We start from the raw sequence: 18,416 nt of genomic DNA, 5'->3' as shown, positions 1-18,416 counted from the left end.
TGTTTATTCAGACATAAATTAGATCGCTCACACAATTTTAAGGTAGCGTTGTACATTTCGAAGAACTCGTTATACTGCGAAATCTAAACGCTCATGGAAACACATATTAAACAAACTACATATAGTTGCATATAACACCCGATGTACAGAGCGACGTTTAGGTTTTGTGTGTATTAATTGTTGGCATACTGGCTTCTTAAGTTTTAAAGCTTTGGCGTAATCTGTTTCGCTGCTATATCGCAGTGCCTCTTTGTCAGGTATTAGCGCATGACAGCCTCCGCAACGTTTTCCTTTTGACCTATAATGGCTATCGAATAGTCACAAAAGCTGTACACAATGTTCTAAACTTGTAGCCTACTACTACACACTTACAATTGATCTTGTCCAATTTTGGGCTTTAAACGTAAATTTTGCTAAGCTTTTACGTTATAATAATCCTGGTACTAGAGAAGAATTCATTGAAAATCGTTTTTTAAACATTTAAACCAAAATAGACAAATTTTTTACAAAGAGCTGCATGAGATACAAAGTTTACTTTTGTAAATCTGATAGAATTGCACAACGATTCCATTAAAACGAGCTAAATCACGCTAGGGCCACAACGTTATACAATGTTAGCTTTTGGTGTAGAATCCGTAACATACCGTAGCCACTACATACCGCAGTACGTGTTTTTAGAGTAACATGATACATTTCAAAGAATTGATTATATTGTGGTTTGCATAATGCATTAATGAATAAAAATACACAAATCTAAAGGCTTATAAAAACATAATGGACAGTTTTCGTAATTGCAGATAACAGCCGATGGCAGGGAAGATGTTTAGGTGTCGGCTGTAAGTATTGACATATTTGTGTCTGGCGTTTCAAAGCAGAATGTACTCCCTTGGCGGATTCTGTTTCGCTGCTTTAACAGTGCCCCTTTGTCGCGTAACGCGAGGCAGTCTGCCGGTTTCGTTTTAACCATATCCTTTTTGGGAAATATTGCTACCGCTAGGTTGGAGTACAGAGCTAAAACCAATTTTGCGATGACGTCATATTTTGTTTGCAATTTGTACCCTCAGCATAAGGCCCCTGGGTAAATAGACTTCTAAACCCTTAAAGCAGCGTTTCTCAACCGGTGCGCCGCGGCGCACTGGTGCGCCATGGAAGGTGGCCAGGTGCGCCGCGAGACAATGGGGAAAAAATGTTACAAAAATTCTATATTATTTGTAGAATTTGCGAATAATTTTAGAATAAACTCTAGTCACTATTTTCTGTGAATAAACACTGAGCAATATGACTGGATTCGTAGCCCTTATTGAAAATAAGACCTAAATTCGCCCGAATAAGGCCTAAATGGCAAAAATAAGGCCTAACCCCAACCCCACCCATAACTTCAACACGAACAGTAACCCAAATTCTAATTCTACCCATTACTCGCGCCTAACCCTAAACAGAGGCAAACAATCCTGTGCCAAAACACTATGGCACCCAAACGTCGACACCAAAACGGCCGATGCCAAGAATACGTCCTTTTATCGTCGCATACCCTGTCTTTTTTGCAGTTTTGGGCGTTATTTTGTCCATTTAGGTTTTTTTCCGTTACATTTTTGATTTATTCCGAGTTAGATGTTGTTGGTCTTGGGCCTTATTCTGTGTTTCCGTCGAACTTTAACTAACATGCCGTGTGTTTTCATAATTTACAACATGAAAGGCCTATTTCATTTATTTTCTTTCTTTTTAGGCATGTCTTATTGAGCACATCGTATTTTATAGCAGGTATGTGGAGTCGGGAGTCATATTTGAGGAAATCGGACTGATGGAGTCCCGAGTCCGACGTGCGCAGTACCAATTTTAAAACTAATAATGCCGCCAAATGCAAATTGAAAAGGCGAAATACAATGGTGGATATTTTCCAGCAATGTATTGTAGTTGGATGAGATATATGACACCCCTGTGAGGGGATTGTTGAAAATCCACCTTAATTTAGTTACGTAAATGGGAAAATTAAATGCTGTAGGGTGGCAGAAGCACTCGGAATTTGACGAAATCACACATTTGACCGGAGTCGGACTCGGGAGTTGGAGTCGGGTTATTCTAACCAATTCCGCAAGCTGCTTAATAGATAATTGGATTGGGAGCCTGATGTAATAAAAACTGCCAGCAAAAAACAAAGTATCCAAACAAAGTTTGCAGTCGACTCGCTCGTCAGGTGCGCCGCGTTTTGAAAGGTTTACAAGTGCGCCCTGGGGTGAAAAAGGTTGAGAAACACTGCCTTAAAGGCTCATCTACATATACGCCTCCATCTTGTATGGACATTTGAAGTCTCTCCAAATTATAGCTTTCCTGTAAAACTCTGGACAAAAACGGTCTGAAACAAACCAAAAAAAACATAAAAGAATTCGAGCAAAAACAAGATATGTCCCGAAAATAAATTTTCGGCCCATATAACTAGACACCCTGAGTAGGCAAACTATCAACTTAAATAACTTGACACTAGAACTGTTTTTGAACTTGAACTAGTGAGAGTATTTGGTTTGGTGCACCGCCTATCGATGCAGAAAAAAACAAGACATGCTGAGTAGGTAAAAGTTGAGGCTGAAGCTGATACCTCACAGCGATAAATCGACTGTATATAAAACATAAACAAATAACTATTTACTACGAATCCGTAATGACACTACGATTAAAAGTCCATTAGTCGCTTCCCGCCAGCGAGGCTCGTTACAACTTGATTACTTTGGCGATGGTATTAACTGCCGTATCGAAGACAAACAAAAATGCTAGCAAACCGTTTCGCGCAGCAACTGACTGAGTTTCAATTAAATACTCAAAAGCCATTGAAAGGATAAAAACAAAATGACTAAAAGTAGTAAAACTACATTCATGTATGCAACAAACATAATAACTAAATCGTTTGCGACGTAACAGTGCTTGACAAATGGAGGTGTGACATGCTTGTAATCGACAGTTGTGTACTGCTCATAAATGCTACAAAACAAATAATTAAGAGTAAAATATTCATAATTTCTTGCAGAGAAATAGCCCCTGTGTTCCCCTGGCTACGCCTATGACCGCAGACGAAATAACACTCGCAAAAAAACATTTGCACACCGTCTGCGAATTTCCTTTTTACCAAATTGTTTTATACAAATAGTTTAATTTGCCTTTCTATTTCTTAGGGTTTACACAGTTATTGTATGAAACTCAAAACGTTCGAACTTAAAGTTTGCAAATAACGGCAATTGCTGTTCAAAGGTAGAAAACCTTTCGTACGAATTAAATTTAAGAACAGAACTTGCTTCTGTTTAGACAAACTTCTAATATAAATAATAAAACGTATTTTACAACAAACTACATTCTCTATAATTGAACCGAGTTTACAGCAAATCGTAAATATTTATCGTGCCATAGCTGAAAGTAGGAAACTCAATCAAAGTAAATTGAACCAGCATACAGACGAGTTAGGGCTGACAAATATAAAGTTTCTCTGCCACAGAACAGTTCCTCACTTCATTCTCTACATATTATCTTATGACAAGCCCAGACGAAAAATCGGGTTCCTCTTTTCCACAGTAAAATTCCGTTCTGTGCTTGACTGCTACACAATAATGTAGCCAACTATAGCTCACCTCAATAACGCCTGGCTGGTTTAAGGTAGGCCTAGGACATAAACCTCAAGCCATTCAACCATAGCGTTAACTGAACAAGTCAGGTTGTGCTTGACTGCCGTAAATCCCATAAAATCCCAGCATTCCACCAAACAGACTAACTCGTTAAATTTTTAATCAAAAAGCCCAAATGTTGAAAAAGAGAACAGAAATACTCTGCTAAAGTGACTTGTATTGCAACTATTAAATCACAAAAGGAAATATATAGGCATTTCAAGATGAAACAACATTAACTGTTAAATAAATGCAATTCGCAAAACTGCTAACTGCTGACGTTTCTCTATGAATTTTTGTTTGTGGAAAATGTTTATATATAGATGACGTCACAAGGTTACACTTTAACGTGACGTAATAAAAAGTAATTTAAGAACACCACACAGTTCGTTTATTTGGTTAAATGTAAGGCTGGAGAAGTGTTACTTTGAATACAAAGCTACAAAGATGTCAATATGTTAGCGCAAGCAATAAACGCCTTTGTATTATTTAAGTCGCCAAACGCTTAGCACAAAGCTCTGCCGAGTCCAGAGTCAGACATGCGCATGTGGAGTACCGAATTTTAAAACTGATATGGCCGCCAAATGGAAATTGTAAAGGCGGAATATTATATGGCGGAATATTTTCTAACCATGTATTGTGAGTGAATGAATTATAGAACATCCCTGGCACTGTAAGTGAATTGCTGAATATCCACGTTATTTTAGTTATGTAAACTGGTGAAATACAGGCTGTAGAGTCCAGGCCGGACTCGGGACTCGACGAAATCGCACATTTGACCGGAGTCGGACTTGGGACTCGAGTTTATTTTTTTTGGCCGGAGTCGGACTCGGGTTATTTTTAACCGACTCCGCAGCCCTGGTTGATATCTTCCAACCGTTTGCCTACGCAAAAGTTAGTGAAACGAAGAGTGAGTAAAAATTTGTTGTGAGGCAGAGATGAGAAACGAACTGTCCATTGATAGGGACGATGAAGGTCGGCCGGGACATGTGGGCCAACACTATGGCATTGTTCATCATGATGTTGAAAATGAATAAAGAGTCATTCGAAACATCCAAAATGCAACCTACTTCTGTATGGGCTTTGATATTTTTATAATATGTTACTACAACCTCCAACCGTTAGGCTCTAAAATGTAGACAATCTTTCTCACGACCGTGCTTCAGGTCTTATTATTATAAAAGTAGATAACTAAAATGTTCAAAATGTTACATTCAAATTTACAGGATGCTAGCCCGCACTTCTGGGTATTGAGACTAGTTTTTTAGCTCATCCCATTAAAAAATAATAGATCTGCGGTTTCCTAAATTCAATTTAGCAAAAATGTAAATCTGTAAGCACACAAAAACACCTTTTTAAGTGTTATACCGTTTTTACAAGAAAATCAAATATAAAACGCCAAACTTTCGCACAACCGTGCTTAGGTCTTTTCGTTCGTACTTTGTAGGGACACCAATGGTCCAAAGCCCATATTAAAGTAGTTAACTGAAACCTTCAAAATGTTTATAGGATGCTACCTACTTCTGGACTCTGAGACTCATTTTTTTAGCTTATCTACCCTGTAATTAAAATTAATAAATCTTTGGCACCCTAAAGTTTATTTTAGCAAACATTGAAATCTATAAGCACACACAAAAGCATCATCTAATCGTTATTGCGTTTTTAAAATAAAACAAAAATAAAATGCAAATCATAAACCAATATATTTTTGGGCACAATGGTAGGAGGTTGTAGTAAGACTTAGTAAGAATATTAAAGCCCGATGCAGAAAACGTGATGTTGAAAATGAATAAATAATTATTTGAAACGTTCAAACTGCTATACTTCTGTATGGGATTTGATATTCTTACTACGTAAAAAACAATATCTTCCTAAAGCTTTTGTTGAAGGATTTGCTTAAAATTCCGCGAGTTGCGAAATAGCTATCCTTGTATATACAGAGTTATTCCATAACATTAAAATCTTCAGTTGAGCGCTTATGAATCCTCGCGCACTTTCAAGTAGTTTGTCAGTACGGAAAGCACCCTCTTGAGATGCTAGTTTCGTATTACACCACAAAATCACAAGTCCAAAGATTATGCCTTGGAAGGAATATTTTCACTCGCACAAAAATAGCAATATGGGCTTGCATCTCTAGTTTAGGAAAAGCTCTGTAGTTTTTGGCCAAAAAGTACAAATCTTGGCCTATTTTAGACTGCCCTTCTCTCAAGTCCCTATACCGGGTTTGTCGATGGTACGTGTTTCAGATATTTTTCTGCAGTAATAAACGCTGCTAAAAAATCCTTTATTTGTAAAGAAGTATTTAAAAGCGGATCCCGTTTTTCAAAATCGTTTAATGCCAAATGCAAATAACACGTATTTTAGAGCCGTTCATTTAAAAAAAAAACTAACCCCGCAATTGTTTTATCTAAGTACGAACTGCTAAATATCTGTTTGTAGTTACACAACTAGGCTTTGTTTTGAAAAGCCGCTGGAACAAACCGGACAAACCGTTTCGGTGTCTTGAACACCGTAAAGCCTTTAAACACATTATTCAGAAGCTGGCATAAATACATATGTTTTTTATCATATTTTTTAATCAACGAATTTTAAACTTGCATTTAATCTCCTATAAGATCGTCATTTAGAACAGAAACTACAAAACGTAAAAAAACATGTTTTTTAAAAGGCAGCCCTACATTCCAACCTGTTGGAGCGATGAAATATTTTGACTGGTGATCAATGATCCCGAAGTATTAACTCCTTCCAGACGAAGGTCGTAGCTTGTGTTGCTCGACAATCCAGAAATCTAAAACAGCCAGGTAAAAAGGTGTTTAGAAGTTTTTATTCCTATACAACTCTTTACCCTTTGTCAGGGTACGAGACTAATTTTCAATGCACTGTTTTGTTTTAACCTTAGCATGGGACGCACAAAAATTTAAAAATAAAATGATTACTATTGGAGCATAAGGTTGGGGGTTACAGTAAGACGAAGTAAGAAAAACAAAGATATTCAAGTATAGGTGTCATTTTGAACGACTGTGTTGAAAATGAATAAAGAGATATTTTAAACGTTCAAAATTATATCGACTTCTGTATGGGCTTTGATGTGATTACTGTTAAAGTCAAATTGTTTTTCAACTAATTTCACTACTGTCTCTAAAACATTCTGATGTTTGAGAAAAACGGTACAATTACTTTGTTTTGGCGAGTAAGAAAAATATCAAACTCTAAAAACTCTTGTGGAGTGTTGTCGTATGCATCATATTATACGCTAGAAATATCAATATTGATTTTGGCTTCGCACAAAAGTCGCTCTTTACCTGTACTGACGATTCCCCAGCTGCCACGTTTGTTGTTGTGAGGTCTGCAAGATTGCTTCTGTGTTGAGGCCCATATTTGACCTTGACCTCTGTGACCCCGCTGTTGTTGAAGGTCACATTGAAACTCGTGGATGTGACCCCGATAATTGAGGATTCAAAAGCTGTGGAATAATGCTGGTTTAGAGGTTCACTAGAATTTAAAGTAACGAATGCGCTTTTATCGGAAAAGTCGGATTATGTGTGAATAGATGTTTAGTGCTACAAACCAGCCCATGGTAAATTGGTTCTTTTTTATGGAAAGCATTGGCTGCTTATGTGACGCTTAACACACAGTCGTACTTTAAAACTTTTGGTAACATTAAATGTGATATAATATCAAACAATAGTGGGTTAACTAAACTTCTTACGGGAGTAACTAGACGCTAAAGCAAGTTTGGCTTAATAACACAAACAAATAGCCGCTGAACGTTTTATTTTTATCTTTTTTGCTTGTTTCAGCAGTTATGACGTCATATCAGATCGGATCCGATAGTTTTTATCCCAAATATCGGATATCGAAATAAAAGTTTTGGAAATCTCTAATGTATAGGGACTTGTCAATGTTATTGTCGGAAAAGTTGTAAATGTAATGTTGGAATCGCGTGACAAAACTCCTGGTACGATATTCCCAGGAAAAGTCCTTCTTCAAATTCGCCTTATTCCGACAATTTCGTTTTCGCAACTTGGAAATTCGCATGAGCGAAAGACAAAAAGTACGGAAATATGAAATGGGGCGAAATTGAGTTCTTGACTTTCAATACTTCCAAACACTTGTAGTGATACTAAGAATTTTGCGGCTCCTTGCGTTTCTAAACGGAGTTTATAAAACTAACGAGTGCGGTGGAAGATGGTTGTTATGAAAGTCAAGACTAAAACCAACTCTTTACCACAGGTGTTGTAATGTTATTACAGTGCGGTTGAAAAATAGGCTCTTTTGTGTCGAACATTTCGAATAAACTGGAAAGGAAATATACTTATTATTACTCAATGTAATAAGCCTTCTATCCTGGATCTAGAATTCCAATATTCTATTATAATATGTTTCTTTTATGTTTAGCAGTCAATTGAATTTTATCTAAAATTATCATAAAAAAATAAACTAAGGCTTCTAGTTTGTAAAGTAATTAATCTGTGTTAACATTTTCATTTACACATCGTCGTAAGGCTTATATTGTGACTTTAGGCCTAAATATATTTTTTTGTTACTATACAGTATGTTCCTCTATGTTTTTATCATAAAATTAAAAAAGGTTTAAGTTTCAAAAACGAATATTTTAGACTGTGTTTCACATTTGTAATAAAGAACAACAACTGTCCAATGTTGTGATTGAAACGAACAAATGCATTGTCTGTCAACAATCGCAACATTCTAGAACCCCGGGTCAGTTCTTAGTACGTCACGCCTCAATGCGCGCGCACGAATTTCTTCGATGACTGTTTTCGCAAAACCAAAAACATCTGGAGCGTAAAAAGTGCTTACACGGCCTTATTCAACGTTGTATTTGAAACACAAGCTTGCTTTAAATGTAGCGCATCGTACCTCGAAATTTGCAAGGGTCCTTTGAAATCGTTTTTCCCAAATTAACGGTCACGAAGGGTTAAAAAATGACAAAAAATGGGACAATTCAAATCTCCTAAAATTGGACTGCAAAGGTCTTAAAAACCCAAGCTTACTTCAAATGTGGAGAATTGTGTTTTAAAATTTTGCAACAGTCCTTTAAAACAGTGAAAAAGTTTGGGCGGCCACAAAAGTGGAGGCAAAATCCCGCTTTTTTAGAAAGGTAGAGAATATCATTCACAGAACTCTGATTCTAACAAGGCGCCCATACAATAGAAAAGAATGTAGCGAGTTTCAAGCTTTGGTTTATTCTTACAGCACACGACAACATCCTCAGTTGCTTACCGAACAATATTGGAGTATGGAGTATAATTAAATCATTTTAAACTGTTTCCCAACAATTAACTAAATTCACTAAACACTAACCCACTACATATTATAGTTGTTTGAAGCACGCTACTCCAAAAAATAAGCACGCTACTAAAGATCAGGGACAGATCCAGGACTCGGGGGTGAAATCCAAGGTTTTAGAAATAACGTTATAAAATAAAATAAAAACTTGAAAAACAGCTATTTTGTAAGCGCAAAACGTAGCTAAATTAGGTTGAAATTGGCAAGTTAACCACCCTTATTTAATGCAAGCTTTGTCAATTTTTTCGCGTCAGAGCGCACCAGTTATTCACCTTTTAAGCCGTGGTGCATGGCAGCATGAAACGCCTAATTCTGACCCTGCCTGGTAGTTAAGTTTGGTTCACTTGATGGACTTGTAGTAAAATTATTCATTTTGGCTTGTAGTAAAATTATTCATTGAATGATTTACTCTAAGACAGTGGTTCTCAAACTGGGGTCCGGTAAATATAAATAAAAAATTGATAAAGAGCACATTTAGAAACTAAAATAAGACAGCTAAGCACACAACTCTAAAATAAGCACGTTTCTTAGAAATAAGCACATTTGCGTTTTTAAGACACTGCGCCCAAAAATAAGCACAAATCTTAGAAATAAGCACGGTATGGTATAACCCTGCTTATAGCGGCCTAAGTAGCCACAGACAATCGAATGCTGACCGCCGAGATAATCGCGGAACAGCACATTTAGCATTTACACTTTGGTGCGAGTAAACAATAAATCTGGGGCATAAGCCGTTACAGCGTAAATTGCACAATAAACACAAAATCTCTTAGTCGGTAAATAGCCGTGCGCTACACATATTCAGCCCACTTTTTGAAAGGGTCATGGAAATCGACCAACCGCTTAATAATAAAACGTCTACGGAATAAAACTTGTGAGTTACAACCGAAAAATCAACTGCGCTTTCGTATGTAGGCCTACACTAAATATGCTTGATGTGCGTATAATGAGCAATTTATGTTGTGGCCCAACATGCTACCAATTTTGGTCCACATGGGACTAGACCAGGGCTACTCATCTATTTTTAGCAAAGGTCCAGTTCCAAAAGTTTAAAATTTGCTCAGGTCCGTTATAAGCAGGGTTATCCCATACCGTGCTTATTTCTAAGATTTGTGCTTATTTTTGGGCGCAGTGTCTTAAAATATAGAATTAGATTGATTAGATTTACTTGTTAAGGGGACCTCTTCTCAGTTAACGTGTTGTGCGGTTGACAGCGCTGTGTTGTTAACAGTGTTGATTGTCCGCCTACTATAGTTTCAACTGGGTGCTCGCTTATCAGATAATACAATTAATAATCTCCAGAAGTATTGTGGTTGGCTAACGAGTCATACGCACGCAACTTTAAAGCGAGAGTCAGAAGCTCAACTAAATTAATCTCGTGCCCCACATATGCCTGTTAATGTTGAAATGCCTGCATAATCTAGGTAAATGGTTTAAAGAAACATAAAAATGCTTTGAATGGAGCCTAGACATGTTGAATCTGCATGTGAATTGGCAACAGCTGTAAAAGGTTGAAACAGGTTTTTTAAAATGGAAGATCACTATGTTAAAAGGGCCATATAAATTGGCCGGGCTTTCCAAAGTAATGTTGTTTTTAAATTGAAACGGAGTTGGACAATTGCTGGGATATCCCTTATTCCATTTGTGAAATATTTCGCTGTATTGTTTGTATAATTTGACGATGGTTCAGTTTGGTGGGTTCTTACTTTGTATAAATTTGTGTTTTCTTTCGTTGTGTTTATGTCACTGGTTATTTACCTTATTTAAAAATGGCCCATAAAAATACTTTGGGTTTGCGTGGCCCAGAACAAACATGATGTTTTTATTGATGACGTCATAATTGGAACAAGGAGGCTTAGAAACCTTTAGTTCGAACACGCAACGATGAAACTATTTTTTTTAATTAATTATAAACCTAAGATACTCGATATAGGCTAGGTCTTAATGGAAGCCTAAAACTCGCCCGTGTATCCCAAGGGTCCATGGGCTCCAGTTGGAAAACCCCTGATTTGGGGGTGCATGTCCAAAACGTTCTTTATTCTCTGATATATGTATGATTTTCGGCGAAATGCTTACTGGCCACATATTCAGACAAGAAACCAACCAAGGCTTGTATGAGGAAATATTTTGTAGGTAATGCACCAAACCAATATTTTGGTAATTCTGTGTCTACCACTCATGGTCGACCAAAGCTTTGCGAAACAAGATTCTATTATTTGTTTTATGTTACACAATCCACTTTACTTGTTAATTAAATCTACGGAAGAATAACGCTAAAATTCCTACAATTGCTTGAAAAAGAATAAATCTAAATTTGCCGATTTTGCAAAGTTTATTCTGGTATAGGGACTTGTGTGGCAAACAGACTAACGGCCTTTTATTTCAGCTAAATGAATAGATTCGACCACCTTTAGTTTATTTTGCCTTGTCGAAATCAGATCTGGGTGAATGAGGACGCCAATCAAACCGTTCGGTGAATGCTCAGTCGCCCCAAACCACTTTAAAGGGAAACTCTGCTAGAAATTGTGATGTGACATCAATTTTGCTACATCTAGTTGAAAACGGCAACCAAACCTAACCGACCATACAATGTGTTTAAATTTGGACTGAAATTCATAATATACAAGTGTTTTTTTGGGAACACACCATGAGACCTTCAAAGCAAGAATATCAAAGCGGAATATTGTATACTAGACGAAATACCCGGCGTTGCCCTGGTTAAATAGAATATTTATCAGTTATTCTTACTGGTTAAAAATGAATTACACCACAATAATCATCATAATGTACGAAGTCTACCTGAATTTTTTCTGATTAAACAAAATGAAACAATCCACCATACTGTGGCTCTTTATCACTATTGCACATTACGTTGTAACATGTTAAACTAATAGCCTCATGTTATAGCCTATAATTATGGAAGCTAAGTTAGGTAATAAGCATACAACCCGAAAGTAATGTTACGGATAGCGTAAGATCTTCGTAAGTGGCATAAATAATGCAAACATACTTTTTTAAATGTCATAACAAATTTGCTTATGCCTAAACGTTTCTACTGCGTGTCACTAAATAAAAAAATTTCAAATCATGTCATATCGTGTGTCCGAAATCGGTTAACTTATGCTTCCCCACAATCAGAGTAACACTCACAGCCTGTGGGAAAGCGACAATAATGTGAAAGCGGAATGGCGTGTTTAATTATGTGACTTATCTGTGTGGCTCTAAAGATCTAATTCTTTGTCTCCGTAATTTTCCAGTACTTTTTTCATTTGGTTAAAACAATCTAAAGATAAAAAATTAACGCATAACCTAAAAAGCAGTTTTGTTTCTGAAATAGGCCACTAAAGGAAAGTCGCGAACGCGCTGTGACCATTTAGTTACTAATTCACGTGCTACCAGCATTGTATGAGCTTGCTAAAGCCGCATGATATAGCTGATGATTTAAAAAAACATGGGATATTCAACATCAAACCAAATTGCAACGTTGTGTGCTTTTTAAAATGGAGCCGCTAAACACACAACCTTGGCTAACGATGTCTCGCATAATTTACGTAACGAAAACCCGTGAAATATATCGATCGAAAATTACTAACAAACGTAAGTCGTAGCAGCAATTGTTCAAATTTCGCGTAATTCAAGCAAATAAACTTTGGAGCATAATGGTTGGAGGTTGTAGTAAGACGTAATAAGAATATCAAAGCCCATACAGAAGTAGGTATTATTTTGTAAGTTGTCTGTGTAAGTGTCTAAATGCCTCATAAAAGAATGTTAAGGAAAACGCTGCAATTAACGCAATATTTTGCACACTTAGACTATCTTTTACGTGGTTAAACAAACTGCAAAAGCTGTCAAGCATAAAAGTATAAACTTTGCCACATGAAACTTTATTTTTACCAAGGCAATGCACTTTCGTCAGGTTATTGGCTTATAAATGTGTAAAAACGCTTTACCCTTTCCGTCAAGAGGTTTTGCGAGAAGTTACACGCCCGCCCTTTTGAGTTAACATGCAACCATTGTTGTGTGATGTTTTTGAATGGTACGACTAAATAATCGACTATAGCGCACAACACTTGGCTAAGCATGTCATAGATCTTTTAAGTAACGAAAACCCTTGACATTTGTCAATTGACAGTAACTCCCAAACGTAAAACTTTATGTTGCAGCAGCAATTTCTTAGACTTGCCTGATAGCGTCATATTTAAGCAAATACGTAATCCCGGTGCTAAACTGCGTCAAACGTGAGAAAAATCCTCATTGAAAAAACAAATGCTTACTGTTAACTGCTGCAATAAACGCAATATTTTGCGAACTCTGCTAAGTATCGCGTGGGTAAACACATTGTAAGAAGTCATTAGGCTTTGGCCTCAATCAACATCACAACATCGCTGGGAAGGCTTGTTGTACGATATACGTGTAGGTTTCCTGATGTTTATTCAAAGTATGTTTAATATACGACCCGTGTGGTGTGTGGCAGCAGTATTTGATGCCAACGAAAGAAAACCTCTCGTTTGAAAAGTAATCTGCTTAGTGTTCAAACTGCGACAACAAATGCGATGTTTTGCGAACTCTGTCTAAATTTTGCGTGGTTGAATATACTGCTAAAAGTTTTCAACTTAAGTCTTTACTTGGAACGTTGCACACGTTCGGTTACAATAAATTTCATAACATGTTGCGTATTTTTGCGTTTACGTGAGCATATTGTTTACACCAAAGCGCTGGTCGTCCCTTGACTTATAAGGATTGAAATTAAATTACTCTTTTCACGCGGTTTTTTATACACAGCAACAAAATATGTAGCGACAATTATCGATCCAGAATTGCTAAAAAACGCCATAAAAATGAAAGTTGCTACCCGTGACCGGTTTGCGACGGCGCTCGCTTGAGATGCGAGACTTTCTCTCATAGAAAGAAACTAATTTATTTCTGTCTGGGAGCAAACGACTTTATTTCTATTTTCCCACTTGCTCTGCGGCTTGCTTAAGAGGGAGCAGAATGAGCCCTAATCCTAAATGGCGAACATGCAGCTCACAAACATTCCATTTTATTATGTTTAGATTACCATAGTATTAAGACCAACGACATAATAAAGCCCGGAATACGCATTAACACCTACCACAAAATAAGATCGAAATCGTTTAAATACGACATAAACATGTCGAAATAATTACTAAATTCATCGGTATAAAGCCGACATTGACAAAAATAACGCCTCAAACTGTACAGGGAAAAGTGTTTTCTTAACTTCGTTAAAAAATAACATTTTTATGTCTATACAGAGCCGGTTATAACACATTTCAATAAAAAAGTCCTGACATGTGCAACAGCTTAGGCAGTGTTAAACGTTTTTTTACAGTTTGTTATTACTTTATTTTTGTTCGAATGTAGCTCTAACAACACTAATTTGGTCGTTTATTGTTAGGTAAACTAAACACAAAGGGTACTGAAGGTATTATGTTTAATAATCCCTGTAAAATAGTGAGGGGGGCGACTTGAGATCGAATTTTGTAAAAAAACATTCAATTTTTCTTTGGTTGCACACTTTTGTACAAAAGTGCCCAAAAATAAAAACACCCGACTTAAGCAATTAGAAACACGACAATACACCAAGCAATTATAACACAAAGTAAAAATGAAAACTCAAGATTCCCCTAATGTTATTAGCATAATCTGGCGTAGTAATATCAGCTACATGACGCGTGCCATAATTAGTACACAGGTAATGTGAACAGCAAGTAGATATTGCCCATAACTTACCGGAAACTTTGCAGACAAAGCAGATTGCAACGATTAATGAAGTTAAGAGCTGCGCATAAACCCGACTCATCGATGCCATTATGTTCAATGGCGGGCTAGTACATTTGTTAATACAAGATATACTAAGTGTCGACAATATCTAAAATATTAAAACAACCGTTGTATGAAGGTCGATTTCACGTTACTCAACTGCTTTATTCTGTTTCGTGCTGAAATTAAGGCAAATATCTTTATTCAACATGTAACTCTTTCACCAAAAAATGACTATTGACAAAATATAGCTTTTTGAGTGTCTGATTTTATTTACGCCGAAATCATGTGAAACTTGTTCACTCAATAAGTAGCTTTTCACCGACAAATGACTATTTACAAAATTAATGTAAAGCTTAAACTTATATCGAGTAGAAACGGAATGATTAGAATTAAATTTCCGTAACGTTTAGGCCTAATCTAAACCAGTGAAAACAGATTTTTTACTAAAACCCAAGCCCGCTTAAAGCTAGATTTAGCGCATAAACAGGCCTAACACGTTAAAGCTAAAATGCAGTGAAATCCACGAACCGTCATGCAGTTTAAAGCCACGGTTTCGCATCGTTTCTTGTAACCCTTTTCCACTATAGCTAGACTGAACGCATCATAACACATTTGTGCTTTTTCAGCAAAATCTCGTTCCGCTAAACTTAATTTTCCTCGCCAATGGATTCCCGCCGCTTCAACAACCACAAAGGACTTTATTTAACAGGACAATTTTGAATAAAATTTAACTTATTAACTGTGTAGAGAAACGATGCTTTTCTGTTTGTGCTTGCAATTTGTTGTATTCGTAGAAGGATTATTTTTTTATTTTTATTTTTCACTTTTTTCTTATTTATTTTTTTTTTATTTTATTTTATTTTTTTCTTATTATTTTTTTTTTAAGAAGGTTTATTGCTCATAGACGTAGCAGTCAAGTAGAATGAAAGAACGAATAACACGCACTGTTATATAGGGCACAGAATGCAATCACCATTCCAACGTAAGCCAATAATTACTGCGCCTTAGGGACGCTAGCGAAATAGCAACGCGAGAAACACGTGTTCAAGGCGTGTACAAGGCGTGCACAAGGCGTGCACAAGGCGTGCATGCTACATGGTAGTAGACTCATAGAGTGCGACAACGAAATACACGTACTAAAATGATACGGTGGTCGAACTCCATGACACAATTATAGCGTGTTCGACTGGTAAAGTGTTAAATATTTCACCTCGATACTCATTTCCTTTCCTGGCCGTTCTGGCAAATCTAGCCGACATTCGACTCAATTAATCTCCATCGCAGTCGCTCTTGTGCTATATAGTGTCACGCTGCTGTTGGATTAAACACTACAGTCAACAGATGCACTCCTTACTGGCAACACGTTTTTTTACTATTTTATTAAAAGCGAACTATGCTGAATTATGTGAATGTACAATAAATCTATAAGCGACCTGACAGTATGCACTTTGAAATGCAACGACAGCTTGTTTAAGTGGATTTCAGTTAGCACGGTGGCCATGTCTCCCTGTTGATATACAACTGTTTATAGTTTTAGGTATATTGGTTGAAGGTTGTAGTTTGACGTCGAATAAATTTGAAAGCCTGCACAGAAGTGAGTTGTATTTTTTACATATTTCGAATAAATGCGATTGGATAAGCTGTACGCAAAATCTTCATCAGGGCAGTTTTATAAGCGATACAAGCAGCAACATTACATTCAATCAAACATTACTTTCAATTTCCCTAGCGTTGCACAATAGCAGGTCAACACATTCCACACTAAAAATCACACCTACTTTCCCAAATAGTCGAAGGTCCTATAACTATAGTATAGCGAGTTTACCCGCAAATGGCAACACTAAGCTAGCAGAAACCTTTTTCTTTATGATTTGAGAATAAAATCCCCGCATTTCAGAACGTCAGAAATTAAGCTGTAACTTACAACCATTAAACGGTGTGAGGTTCCAATTGCCTTCACCAATAACTTGTTTCCTTAAACCGGTGCTTTACCAATTTTTAATGCTAAGTGTAAGTATAAAACAAGGCTTTGGCAATCCAATTCTCTTCGCTAAACCTTTTGAAAGCTTACCCTAACAACACTTAAGACATTGGAAATATTAACTTCGAATTTAATTAATATGAGCCATATCTTTGTATCGCTCCCATAATTTTCTTACACTTTGACAAATCTTGCTTATAACCTCAATAACCATGTGAACTACTGCAGTCGGCGAACCAACCAAATCAAATGGTGGCACAAAACATGGCTCGGAAGCCGGCAAAACTTAAACATTTGGATTTAAAAGTTTAAATTCAATTATCACGAGCCACGTTTTCGAATCTTGTCTTACAAAATTTCGTAGAAATTCTACTCAGAGCCAATCACTATAAATCCATCCATGTGAAGTAGCAGTCGGTGACCCAACCAAATTAAACGGCCACCCAGTTTTGGGTCGCGACCCATGGGTTAAGAAAAACTGCGCTAACTTATCCTTCAAACTTAATCGCGGAGAAAAGGCGGCTATCATAGTTGCGTCATAATAGAGAGGCTCGAGCGTCGACGAAACCTGAAACTATGGAAGGCGACAATTTAAGAGGAATCTAGGGTAGACTACACTTCCCGTCTGTATACTATTTCTGCTATATGTTGTGCAAATACACGCTTTTGGCGGCAGGTCTAGAATCCTACCATTTTTTCACAGTAACGAAACGAGTTGTCAGCATTGAAATTACCAGCAAGAAATAAATATGAGAGAATAAATATAATATTTAACTAGATCAGTGGTTCCCAAACTGCGGGTCATGGCCCACCAGCGGGTCATTACACTTATTTAAGTGGGCCATAAAGCTATTTGAAAATATTGCAACTACACATTTTTAGTGGGGGTGCTATCTGCAGTGGCATGCAAACGATAGGTAGACGTGAGATTTTTGGCACAGATGTTCATTTTGGCGTTGTATTTTGATTTTTGCCCGAACCCAACTTGATTTCGGTGTACTCCCTCCCGTAAAACCAGTTGAAACCATTCGTAAACCAGTTGAACCAAAAATGGTTGCGTAAACCAGTTGAACCATTCCCATTTAAGCAAAGTGATCGTTAAATATACAACGCCATGTTTTGCCAAACAGCTTTCTGTCTCTTTTATTTTACGCTCCATACACGAGTAGCTTTTATTATCACCTTTGGGTTTTTCAAACTAATGTAAAGTTTTTACAAGACTTCAATGATTCTCAAACTGTGTGCTTTGAACGATTCTCAAGTGACAAAGCCGCGTGAACAAAACCATAAAGCTGCTAATATTCCGGGAAGTTTTTAAATTCGCAAATATTGCTCAGCTGCGCCTATTGTGGCCAAAGGTGTAGCTTCGAAAACTTAACGGCGGCTTGGCGAGCTCATCAGCGTAACGTTAGCGCTGTCTGTAAAGCCACAGCGCAACAATTACGAGAATTTGGAATCCAACCCGGCTCTCTGTCGCCTCTAGCGAACAACGGCGGCTTGAGAGGCTGACAACTTCGCGAGCTCATTAGCATAACGTTAGCGCTGTCTGTAAAGCCACAGCGCAACAATTACGAGAATTTGGAATCTAATTTAGCTCTTTGTCGCCTCTAGCGAACAACGGCGGCTTGAGAGGCTGACAACTTCGCGAGCTCATTAGCATAACGTTAGCGCTGTCCGTAAAGCCACAGCGC

The 18,416-nt window shown here is 37.2% G+C and overlaps 2 protein-coding genes across 4 annotated transcripts in view; both read right to left on the bottom strand.

Annotated features, from left to right (window-relative positions):
* Positions 1 to 18,416, bottom strand: part of LOC146162961 (myc box-dependent-interacting protein 1-like) — a 234,182-nt gene that overhangs the window by 125,818 nt on the left and 89,948 nt on the right. The window lies entirely within an intron of this gene.
* LOC146162963 (uncharacterized) lies at positions 6,322 to 14,964 on the bottom strand. The gene is made up of 3 exons (XM_083382570.1): positions 14,712 to 14,964; positions 6,950 to 7,110; positions 6,322 to 6,435 (listed from the first exon to the last, which is right to left on the bottom strand). The coding sequence occupies exons 1-3, from the start codon at positions 14,788 to 14,790 to the stop codon at positions 6,322 to 6,324; spliced, it is 354 nt and encodes a 117-aa protein (XP_083238696.1). The 5' UTR covers positions 14,791 to 14,964.

The sequence above is a fragment of the Ascidiella aspersa genome, chromosome 2 (genome assembly GCF_963924565.1).
Source record: "Ascidiella aspersa chromosome 2, kaAscAspe10.2, whole genome shotgun sequence".
Classification (NCBI taxonomy): Eukaryota; Metazoa; Chordata; class Ascidiacea; order Phlebobranchia; family Ascidiidae; genus Ascidiella; species Ascidiella aspersa.
The sequence above is the reverse complement of the archived record's forward strand: the minus strand, read 5'-3'. Positions and strand labels throughout refer to the sequence as shown.